Genomic DNA, 11,771 nt, shown 5'->3' on the forward strand with positions numbered 1-11,771 from the left:
TAATTAAACTGTTGGACTGATTTGAGTTCTGATTGGCCGATGGTGATGTGGGGGTGATGGAGGACTTCCTGAGGTGCAGGTTGATGGAGAACTTCCGTCTTCTTTAAGCTGACTTCCAGCCCAAAGAACTCAGCAGCATCTGCAAAGCAGGATGTTAAACGCTGCAGAGCTGCTTCTGTGTGGGCGACAAGGGCAGCGTCATCAGCATATAGTAGCTCCCGGACAAGATGGTTTAGGGTCTTAGTGTGGGCCTTCAGACGCCTTAAGTTGAATAGGCTTCCATCAGTACGATATCGAATGTAGATACCATCCTGATCATCGAGGTCTGCCGTGGCCCTTTGGAGCATCATGCTGAAAAAGACTGTGAATAAGGTAGGAGCGAGAACGCAGCCTTGTTTCACACCATTCTTTATTAGAAAGGGCTCAGAAAGTGTGTTGCCATATCTGACTTGGCCGTGCTGATCCTCATGAAGTGAGATGATCATTTTAAGGAACTTGGGGGGACAACCTAAACGTTCCAAAATCTGCCACAGACCTTTTCTGCTCACAGTATCGAAAGCCTTGGTGAGGTCAACAAAGGTTACATAGAGACCTTTGTTCTGTTCCCTACACTTCTCTTGCAGTTGTCTGAGAACAAATATCATGTCTGTGGTGCTCCTGTTGGCTCTGAAGCCACACTGACTTTCAGGTAGAATTTCTTCTGCTATAGCGGGTATTAGTCTGTTCAGGAGTATTCTTGCTAAGATTTTGCCAGCAATGGAGAGCAGAGTAATACCACGGTAATTTGAGCAGTCTGATTTAGTACCTTTCTTCTTATACAAGGTGATGATGACTGCATCTCGAAGGTCTGAGGGTAGTTCGCCTAGTTCCCAACAGCGCACCACAAGCTCATGAAATTTAGCATGGAGTGCAAGGCCCTCATGTTTCCAGATTTCAGGTGGAATTCCATCAACCCCAGCTGCCTTGCCAATTTTCACCTGCTGTATGGCCTTGAGGGTTTCTCCTAAAGTGGGGGCAGTATCCAATTCGTGTTTCACCGGTCGTTGTGTGATGGACTGAATTGCTGAGTCTTGGACTACACGGTTGGTACTGAAAAGAGTCTGAAAGTGTTCAGACCATCTATTCAGAATGGAGGTTTTATCTGTCAGAAGCGTTTGACCATCTGCACTAAGTAGTGGGCTAAGGACTTGGTATGTAGGCCCGTATTGACACTGGAGTTTAAAAAGCTCATTGTCGGTGGCCTTTAAAAATAGGAAGCCCGGAAGCGAGCACCCTTTTTCAGGGGGCTGGGAGAACGCGGCACTGCCGGGGGGACCCCTGGGGCTCGAAATCCGCCCTGAGGAATGCCACCGGTCAAAAATACTCGGCTGGCCCCTGCGTGAACTCAGCGGGGCCATCAAAACCATTAGACAAAAATAAGGTTTTACTGCTTTTCGCTGCCCGGATCCCCGCGGAGCCCCCACGGGGGCCTGTGGCAGCAGTGCCAGCCCCCGCCGCCAGGGGCGCCCCGCCCGCCGCGCTCACGTGACCGCCGCCCGGCGCCCGCCGGGACCTGGAGGCGTGGTGGGCGCGCACGCGCCTGCGCCTGCGCGTGAGGGGGCCGCGGCTCCGCCCCCTCCCCGCGCCCGGGCATGCGCGGGGCGGCTCGCGGGTACGTTGCGGCCCCTCGGGGGGAGCGGGGCTGGGAGCAGGGAACATGGCGGCCCCGAGGGGTTCGCGCGGCGCGGGTACCGCTCACCGCCGCCTGTGGGAGCGGGGCACGGCCCTCCCGGGCGCTGTGGCCGGCCCTGTGCAGCTATGAGGGACTTACCGCGTGTCTAGATACAGATGCACGTGTGTGCGTATGTGTGTGTCTGTGCGCCTGTGTACGCGCACACAGGTGTACGCGCAGTGCTCGGCGTCCGCACGCCCTCATACGGGGAAGTCGGAGTGTGCCAGCAGAAACGCCTCTGGTTCTCTGGTGCTTTGTGTGTTTCCTGGCTCTGCTGTCCCTGCAAGAGCCGGGGGGTTGCTGTTCCCTGCCGGATGTAGGTGCGGCGTTCTGCGGTGAAGTGATTACCTCTGGAGAGTTATGTGGGTGTCGAGCGCAGGGGAGCTGCTAGGATGGAAATGTGATGCTTGCCATAGGAAGGAGAGGCTGTAATTGTAATTGGTTTGAACACAGAATGTTTTGCTGAGTAACAGTCTGTCCCCTTGCTGTGTTTGTCTAGTGACAGTGGCAAGTCTCTGTCACTGTGCAGTGTCTTCGGTTTTCAAAAGAAATAAAAATTAATTTTGAAGGAGTGCAGCACGTTCACACTTCTTTTTTTCCCCCCAAAAATGGCTTCAGTGCCTTAAAAATTACGTTTCTCTAAGGTGCTGCCATAGTTACATCATAAGATACCTCTTTAATTTTTTTCTGTTTGTGTATTTGAGAACAGTTTGTGTACACATACTCGTACTGCTATTTTTTTTCTTTTACATTAGATTCAGTTTGATTCCCTACTTTTATGCAGTTGTGTTTTCACAAAATTTTTACTTGGAAACTATTGACTCGTTGCAGATGTGGCAGGCAGCGTTTTAGACTATCTGAATGCAGGTTATAATCTCTCTAGTATTTTCTATGTTACTGTTTGCAGAGGAACTAACATAGCTTTAAACAAACAAAAAAGGCCTCTTATTTATTATTTTTCTTTATTCAGGTTTACGGTAGGTGTTGAATGATACTTGTTCTAATTGAGCTTCTCATTAATAACACTCATACAATTGTTTTGTTTCCTAGAGAATTGGTGAGCAGAAAGCTTTCTTTTAATGAAATATTTAGTTCATGCTAAGAAACAAGTCAGAAAACCCGGCCAAAAGCTAATGTCATCCGAAACACCAACAGACTGTCCAGAGGTGCCAATGGAAAATACCCTTTTCCCTGAAGTTCCTGATGTGGAAGGAAAGGTGAAGTCAAATGACAGTCCGGTAGAGAGACGGGAGGCAGGCTCAGACAAGGAAGAGTGCTCTGAGCCCATGTCCAAAAGACAAAGGAAGAAGTTATTAAAGCAGAAACAGTGGGAGGAACAAAAAGATCTGCGGAGGTATGGTTTGCAAAATAGCTTTCCTAGGTTCACATGTAATATTTAGTGCTAATAATAATGATGTGTCATCAGAATTTTCTTGTAAATGGCTTTAGCAAATCAAGGCAGTTGAACCAGTTTTCTCCCACACCAGGTTTAAAGCAGTAGCTGCAGGCTACTCCATCTACACTTGAAGAGGCTGTACAGGTAAGCATCCCCTTTTCCTATTAGAAGTGTTCCTCAGCTTGGAGATGTCAGGAGGTATTCAAACATGCACGGTTTTGATTTGTCAGAGGGAGGGATAACCTGTGGCCTTGTTCCCTTCTGCGTGGGCTGCACCCTCTTTCCCAGGTGGTGTCACACTTGGTGAATCTTACTAAGACAGTGCACAAAAGCAAATACTTTTGACACGTGAAATGCAGTCCTGTAAATTATGTTGATTTACAATCCGTTAGAATAGTTTTGAAAGACGATGATCTGTTGTTCCGTTGTGTTGAGAGAAAGTGTATCTGCAAATGAACTGATGGTAGTTTATCCTTGTCCTGCTGACTGCAAGGTGTTCCTTCCCATGACAGCGGCTGTTGCTGTCTCTGAAATGTGATCTCCCGACTGCCCGCTCCCATCAGGGGACTGGGAAGGAACTTTTTGAAAAACTGTTCAGTGAACGAGGATGTAAATTGCCTTCCATGTTTTGATTCCAATACTGTGATTTTTGTCAATCTTTTTGTTAATTCTGTTATGAGACTTGACTCAGAGCATGGACTCCTTAAATCCGTGAGACTTCCAGTAGTGAGTTCATTGAATTTGTGTCAGATGCCTGTCTTTGTAGGTACCTACAGAACTTCACAAAGATGGAAGTGTGTTTCGTGCTGGTCTCAGCCTAGCACAAATGCAGGCAACATTTAACAAGTTTAAACTATGCAGTCACGGGACAACCACCTTGATCCTAGAAGTCTGCATTTGCGTGCATAGCATGCACCTCAGCAGATTTGGCAGCACTTTTTGAGGATCAATTTGTTTGTTTCTTTAGGCAGAAACGAAAAGAAAAACGCCAGAAGAGAAAACTAGAACGTCAGTCAAAATTGGATTCCAGTAATGAAGGGAATGACAGAAAGTGCATGCGCAGGGAAGTTGTTCCTAGCACACTTCGCCTCATTGTGGACTGCAGCTTTGATGACCTGATGGTGTTAAAGGTAAAAGGAACTTACCCATCATTGAGAGGTTCTCCAGTGACGGTTCTGATGCAATGTCAGAGCGCAAAAACTGGAGAGCTGCTTGCAGGGCACAGTTAGCAGGCTTCACATTGTGGTGGCTCCCAGACCTGCTCATGTCAGTTGCTGAATTTTTTAGGCTTTGGGCCATACTTTATATAAGTTTGCCAGAGATTCTGTTTGCCTTCATGGGGATGCAGTAAGTTGATTTGATTCCAAAAGCAGAAATACAGAAACAGTTTATGCCAGGTGTTCACCATGACATTGGATGCAGTTCTACCTCAAAATGGTTTTGCTAAAAGGGCTGCAAATGCCACATGCAGTTGCTTTCTCTTTCAAAGTGGTAGTGAGGATCCCAACCCTCTTAGTAAGTGTCTGTGGAAATTAAGGTTTTGAGTATTGTGAGGATACTGGGCTTGTTCTCACAGTCACACAAGAGGTAATTGGGACAGGAGGACACTCTTCAGCCCATCTCTAAAGTTATCTTAGATAAAGATGAAAGAACAGGTGCAATGATCAGCAGGATAGATAAATATGGGAAAGATCAACGGGATACCCAGCCACAGGTCAAGATGCTTGGTGTGGTGTTTTGAGAAGAAAGCAGCTCTTAACTATACTAGGAAAATACTAGGAAAGTTAATCGGCAGCCTCCTGTAAGAGTGCAGCCTTTGGTTTCTGAGGCAGACGTCGTGACACCTGTGCCCGAGCCCTTCTGCTGCCGCCGGGACTTCACTGCCCTGTAAGAGCTTGAATTCCAGCTTTTGCACAGCCTGTGTGGCTGCTTGGGAAGTGTAATGCAGAGCATGTGTAGCGCTAATGGAGCTGATGGTGAGTGCCACTCACCACAGAATTTTGGGGAAGCTCCAGTTGGCATTTTGGAACTTTGTTCCTTGAGGAGCCTTTCAGCAGTGCCCCAGAAGAGAGCTGGGGACCCCCTTGATAGTTTCAGAGATGCTGACCAGATGTTTCCTGCTGGCTTCATCCTTTGTAAAACACATTTCCTTCCTTGGTCAGGCAGAGCACCATTAGGCCTGATATAAAAACTGGCACTTCTGCAGATTTTAAGGAAGGGTGAAGCACTGTAGGTGACAATGGTTGTGGTCTTTATCAGTAAGGTAAATTACAGGCTTTCTCTAGTGTCTGTAAAACTTGGGTTGCAATATTTTCACAGGTCTAGTTTATTTGAAATCCTTTGAAGATATAAAAATATCAAAGCATTATAATGATGTTTCTTTCTAAAATAGGAATCGATTACATTTATAAAACACTGCTTTTGAGACACTGAGAATAAAACTGTGTACCTTACAAAAGCCATAATTGGCTCAAAAATAAGTCTGCTGCATTTTAAATAATAATAGTTTAACTGTTGTCCAATTTGTCAGTCAAAATGCTGGAGCCAGACACTAGGTTATTTGCATTGTTCTGGGGTTCTTCAGGTTAATTCTGCATAATTAATTTTCTTAAATATAAACTGTATGTTCTCAAGATTTTCCCATGGGTTAAAGACTGAGTATTGTCACAGTGATAGATCTGTTTGATTCCTCAGATTAATTTTGTCTGTTATAACATATAATTAAATACCTGTGATGTTTGTTTTGGGCTTTTTTCCTAGAATAATGCAAATCACATATACAGAGGTGTCTAAGTACACTTGTATGGGAAGATGTGTGTGTTTTCTTGCCAACATAATCCCTGCACAGTGGCTGTTTTTTCACTCAGGATCTGATGTCCGCACTCTCTCAGTAGTCACTTTTGCCAGTTAAAAGCTTCCTTTTTCTCTCTTTAGCTTCTGACTGGCTCATGGTAAAGCATTTTGTGATGGTCTGTATGAAGGACTAAGTAAAAACAAATTATGTTGTGTACAGGATGTTAAGAAGCTTCACAAGCAGATTCAGAGATGTTATGCAGAAAACCGCAAGGCATTTCATCCTGTGCAGGTATGTTTAAACAAACTGACTGCTGCCATTTACCAAACATATGAGAAGTAGTGAGAACTGTAGTAGAAAAAAATTATTTGAGCTGCCTCTTTTTAATAAGAAAATTACTTCTATTTTAACAGATTAAATTCCAACCCATGTAATAAAAATCCCCATATATATGAATAAGTATGTGTGTGCGGGTGAAGATACTGGTGTGTGCCTCTAAGATCCTGTTGATACTCAGTTTTATCTGTGTCAGATTAAAAAAAAAAAGTGAGTTCAAATGCGTACTTGTCTTTTAAATGTATCACTAACTGTATGAATATGGTCCTAGTATCACTTCCATCTAAAAAATATTAAAAGCTTTAGCTGATAGTTAAGAGTAGAAAAAGTCTTATATAGTTAAGGGTAGAAAGAGAGGAAATAGATTGTGGCATATTAACATTTCTGTGTTTTGTATCTCTTTTTTGTTCTGTTTGAAGTTTTACTTGACCAGCCATGGAGGACAGCTGAAGAGCAACATGAATGAAAATGACAAAGGATGGGTGAACTGGAAGGTGAATAATTTAAGTATTTCAGTAAAAAAGGAAAACAAAGTCTTGATTGTAGTTGCTAACTAGATTGTTAGTTGTGAAGGACGTGTGCTTTTTCCAAGTGGGTTTTTCTAACACATGGGAGCAATGGCGTATTGGAAATAGTGTAGCTCTTTCTGCTTTTTAATTGATTTAATTTGCATAAGCCAAAGACTGCTTATCTTGACTCTAGATTTGATTTTTGCTTGGAAAACTACAGACACATCTGTTTTCACCTGCTTTTATTGAACAAATTTCATTCCCTTATAGACAAAGCAAGGCTGCTTGATTTAGGCAGTTCTGACAGTCATCTGCCTTGACATGCTCTTTTTTTCTTGGCCAGAATAATACTTTGATTATCATTATGTGATTCTCTTGTGTACACCTTTGCTTTCATCACATTGCCTCTCAGTATTGAAGTGTTCTTTAGAGAGGAAGCTTGTCTAATGGTCAAACTCACGTTGGTTTTCCTTGTAACTCCCTGTTAAACCACTATTTCAACAACATCAAAGGAAGAGCACTTTGCATAAATAAAACCAGACCTATTTTCAGCATTTCTTGTGCAATAGGTGCTTTGCAGCAGCATAGCATAAACCTCTCTTAACGAACAGTTAATGTTAACTAAGCATTTACTTCTGATTTCACTTTTTTTGGAAAGGTGAACTGGAAAATTACTTGGATCTTTAGGAGGATTATGCTGACATTTGAAGGGAATCACAAGAACTTTAGGGATTTGTAAGGTTCTTTGGAGGTTTCAGAAAATTTCCTGTTGATTTTTACAAGTCAGTGCCATAGAGACTGGATTGTTTTTGCAGAAACCAGTGTGCAGTGTGATACACCCTTAAACATGAATGAGGGACGTGGAATGACCACAATTCTATTGGATTTATTTTTGCTGGTCCCATCTTGGGTCTGTAAAGCTTGGCCAGCAATTCATCTGTTGAGTGTAACTTCTTTTAACTACCTTTTTTTGAGGACATCCAAATTAGAACAGAGCACTACAGTGAGCTAATAAAGAAAGAAGACCTAGTATATCTTACCTCAGATTCCCCAGATGTTCTCAAAGAACTTGATGAGAAGAAAGCCTATGTGATTGGAGGACTGGTGGATCACAATCACCACAAGGTAAACCGTGAATCTGTTTCTTTATAGCTTTTTTCTGTTTTAGCACCTTATTTGACATAAATACTGTTTGTTTCTAAACTAACAAAATAAATAATAAGAAAACTTCTTCAAAAAAAGACCTAAAAAAATTTTAGAAGAAATGTGAAAAAAAAGCTTTTGTGGTAGCAGTGGCTTGTGTTCCAGAATGCAAGCATGCTGAGCTTTTTTAGATTTTATCTTTTCATTTTAAATATAGGAATGGAATTAATAACACTGCTCAGCTTCCTGAGAGCCATAGTTTCAGACAGAAGGGTTTGGTTTCCATTAATGCACTTGCAAGTGTACGTGCATGCTTGGATGCCCACATGCCCAAATATAGATGAACAGCAGCACTTGCATCTTGGGTGTCCTTTTTTAATAAGTTTGCTTCTCAGGAGAACTTGGCTGAGTAATACACATGCTTCAGGGATCTAGTTCCATACCTGTACAGGGGATTGTGCTGTTGGGACCCGGAATATCTAAGAGAATGCAGCTGGGAAATTGAAGCGCTGTTACTACTTTAATATTTTGGTGGGATGCTAAAAAAAGGGATGTCTCTTTGACTGTACCAAATGATACTTCAGCAGTTAGTCCACAGTGAAAGGCTAGGAGGGAGCTGAAGCAGATCCTTTACATAGACACTGTGATATAAAGTGTTTACACAATTTTAAAGACTTTTTTTGCCCACCTCGGGCACAGGAGTTTTCAGGTATAAGAAAGAAGCAAAATTTATTTATCGTTTACTCTTCCTCTACAAAAATACACAGTGACTGCAATGTGAGTAACGTACTTAAGCATAAGCTCGCCTTTAAAACAGCCTGTGGCTGACTTGTTCTAGAGCTGCAGCTGCATGAAGTTTTATTTACAATCCTTTAGACCATTGGTCACAGTGTGACATATGCACAAAGTAGTGAGTTTTCCAAAAGGTAGCCCTTTTGAGGCAGGTACTGTCTAACCAGGGTAAGTTTCTTTTTGCAACTGTCTTCTAAAACAAGATCATGGCAGCACCAGCAAAACTCTTGCCAGAAAATTATACTTGTAATAAATCTGCATGGGCTGATCCAAAATGGTGATTCTGAATGCACTCAATTCCCACAGGGAATAACTTACAAAAAAGCTGTAGAGCAAGGCATTGGTCATGCGCAGCTCCCACTCAGAAACTTTGTCAAGATGAACAGTCGGAAAGTGTTAGCTGTCAATCATGGTAAGTTTTAAATCATAAAATAATGACATTGTTGTAGAATATACCTGTGATATTTACAGTTTGAACCCTCAAATTGTGCACTGTAATGCAGGTACCTCAGCCTTGTTTTATTATGTTGATACTGCCTTTGGGATACAGTAATTGCCCTGACAGGCTTAATGTATAAGTGTTGGAAATTGTTCCATGTATTTTATGTCAGAAGAGGATACATGTTTGTAATGTTTTCACCTCCTTAGACAGCTTTGTTCAGCAGCAACTGCCTCGGTACCTACAGACTCACCACAGCTGGTATCAGCGGTACTCAGTCTGCTGAGCTTTCATAACTTATTTTTACCTGGTCTCCTGGTTCTGATTGAAGCATTCAATTGCTTAACCAAGTCTTGAATCCCACTCCTTTTAAACTTCCAGTTTTATTACTAGATCATCTTTCAGTGTCAATAAACAAAAATACATGTAAAATGGAGCCTACTCAGATCTTTGTGGAAATTTTTGACATGGTGTCAAAGGCTTTTTTGTGCCCCACTGCACATTATTTTATTTTATCTTACCTTGCTTTTTTCCAAGTTGGTTTTTTTTTATGTAACACATTGCTCAATGATACCTTTGTTTTCTTAAAGTGCCGTTGATTGGTGAAGTGTTTTTTTCCATGATAATAAAGAGTACTTAAATGTGGAGGAGACTATAGTATGTCACTGGACTTAAAAATTATCAAACCCCATATATTTGTAAGATTTTACATGTTTCTAAAACTTGATCTTTAACTGTTGCTTTATATAGAAAGAAAAAAGCTAATTATAGGAGTTTTTAGGAAGACTTTGGGCTGTCTGTGTGTTAGGGAGGGGTCAAAATCTTTGTTAAAGTGTATCCACAGCAGTGTTCCTGTCAAACATGGGGAAGCATTGGTGCCTGTATAGAAGGCACTGGTGAGACCTGAAGTATTGGGGGGGGGCATTTCTCTGTCTCTGAGAGAAATGACTTGAAAACTGGAGCTACTGCAGAAAAGCAGTGCTGTAGGTACTGTCACGCAACTGGAGACTCAGATCACACTTGGCTTTAGGCTGCAGCAGTAGCAGAATTGCCTTGTATGTCCCTGGCTGCACTTCATCAGCTCCACTGTGAAGATGCCACAACAGAATGCAGCTAAGCCTCTGTAAAGGATGGATTTGGGGGTGTGTTCCTATCAGCAGTTCATTTATCTCCCTATAAGAGAGCTGATGGGTTTTCTTGATGTTGCAGTGTTTGAGATCATCCTTGCATACCTGGAGAAGAGAGACTGGAAGGAGGCCTTTTTCAGTGTCCTGCCACAGAGGAAAGGGGCTGTTCCTCTGGGAGAAGCCAATGATTCATCCAAACATGCTCTGTCTGGAAAAGAAGATGAAGATAATGACTCGGACAGTGACTAAGCTTTAGAAGGAGATGATGGGAAAGATGCGACACAATTCATGGGATAAATCTGGGACATGAAGTAGTTACACTCCAAAGACCATCTGCTGTCTTTGTAATACTGAATTGTCTCAGTGCTCGGTAGTTCCATAGTTTGCCTAAAGCTGTTGTGTACATGAAGGGTAAAGTTAAATACAGTTTTTTTACCCTGAAACTTCAATATTATTAGCTTTAAAAAAAAAAAAAGAAATTCATGGCAAATGCAGCATTTATTTTTCCCGAGGAAGCTGTTTAATTTAATTTTTTAATATTATTTTTTATACATACAAATTTGAGTGTAATAGCCAAGAGCATCAGTAGTTACTATTTTAATGTATGCATTCTTCTCCATTTCTACTCTAAATTTTCTTAAAAGCAATTAATGACAAGCATTCCTGTGACTCCAAAACCTGCACCACTAGTGCCTGTTGCAAAGTGTGCATGAACACTCAAAACAAACAAACAAACATTCTAATTTTCCTGAACTTCTCAACACACAGTTGCAATCAACTGAACTTCCCAGTTTGTACGTTGTGTTTAGTTAGGTGGGGTCAATAGATGAAATATGAGTGTGGGGTTAAGGCAGTGCTTACACTTGAGCTTGAGTGGGATGGGTGTCAGCACAGGTGCAAATCATGTGCCTTGGTTGGCACATGGTGCATGTTGAGTTGAGGAGACACAATGACCTTTAATTATTTCTTCATCTCCTTAGCAAAATTTATCACACAGCCTCAGAACAATCCCAGGATACAGGAACTCTTCCTTACAAGTCACTCAGATTCAGTATTCCTGTTTAGTCACATGATCCCGTTCGTAATGTATTGTCTGTCAAATATTTTTCCTTTAAAAAAGAAGTCATAATCTTAGTCTTGGCTGGATGTTCTGATTCAGCTTATTTCTAACTGACTTAAGTGCTTCTGCAAAGTAGTGAAGTGGACACCTTGGAAGTGAGACTTCACTTTAGCCCCATGAGCTTGCCCCAATCCTTTTTTCTGCAGGGATTAGCCAGGTAGCTGCAGTGCCTGAATAAGTACAGCTTTCGCACTGGTTGGCTGAAGAGCATGAGGACATGGCATCCTAACTGGTCTGGTATGTTGCTCACTGGTGGCTCAGGCCATAGTTGGTGTTGATGCTGTTTACCTGTTCTCTGTCTGTGCTAACCCAATCAGGTCATACGAGGCTGGAGTTCATGCCTCTTTTCACGAACTGGATGCTGTCCGTGGGATGTGTTCACTGGTGAGTAGAGTGGGATTTCG

At 42.3% G+C, this 11,771-nt stretch overlaps 1 protein-coding gene across 4 annotated transcripts; it reads left to right on the top strand.

Annotated features, from left to right (window-relative positions):
• Nucleotides 1-1,554: 1,554 nt before the first annotated feature.
• TRMT10A (tRNA methyltransferase 10A) lies at nucleotides 1,555-11,380 on the top strand. Of its 4 annotated transcripts, none has more exons than XM_027677155.1 (8): nucleotides 1,555-1,651; nucleotides 2,762-3,065; nucleotides 4,075-4,237; nucleotides 6,121-6,192; nucleotides 6,657-6,731; nucleotides 7,722-7,871; nucleotides 8,988-9,093; nucleotides 10,330-11,380. In XM_027677155.1, exons 2-8 carry the CDS (start codon nucleotides 2,791-2,793, stop codon nucleotides 10,494-10,496), a joined length of 1,008 nt encoding a protein of 335 aa, XP_027532956.1. In that variant the 5' UTR covers nucleotides 1,555-1,651; nucleotides 2,762-2,790; the 3' UTR covers nucleotides 10,497-11,380. The 4 variants fall into 4 exon arrangements, with proteins under 4 accessions (XP_027532956.1, XP_027532957.1, XP_027532955.1 ...); XM_027677156.1 differs by lacking the exon at nucleotides 1,555-1,651 and adding an exon at nucleotides 1,670-1,727; XM_027677154.1 differs by lacking the exon at nucleotides 1,555-1,651 and adding an exon at nucleotides 1,786-2,111.
• The last annotated feature ends 391 nt before the right edge of the window (nucleotides 11,381-11,771 follow it).

This window comes from Neopelma chrysocephalum, unplaced genomic scaffold, assembly GCF_003984885.1.
Source record: "Neopelma chrysocephalum unplaced genomic scaffold, ASM398488v2 Primary Assembly neopelma1_42b, whole genome shotgun sequence".
Taxonomy (NCBI): Eukaryota; Metazoa; Chordata; class Aves; order Passeriformes; family Pipridae; genus Neopelma; species Neopelma chrysocephalum.

Excerpts from the sequence above, each read along its gene's own strand:
- TRMT10A (XM_027677155.1), top strand. The coding sequence starts at position 2,791 with ATGAAATATTTAGTTCATGCTAAGAAACAAGTCAGAAAACCCGGCCAA. Across the intron at positions 3,066-4,074 it reads GAACAAAAAGATCTGCGGAG|GCAGAAACGAAAAGAAAAAC; the intron begins GTATGGTTTGCA and ends TTGTTTCTTTAG. Across the intron at positions 6,732-7,721 it reads AAGGATGGGTGAACTGGAAG|GACATCCAAATTAGAACAGA; the intron begins GTGAATAATTTA and ends CCTTTTTTTGAG.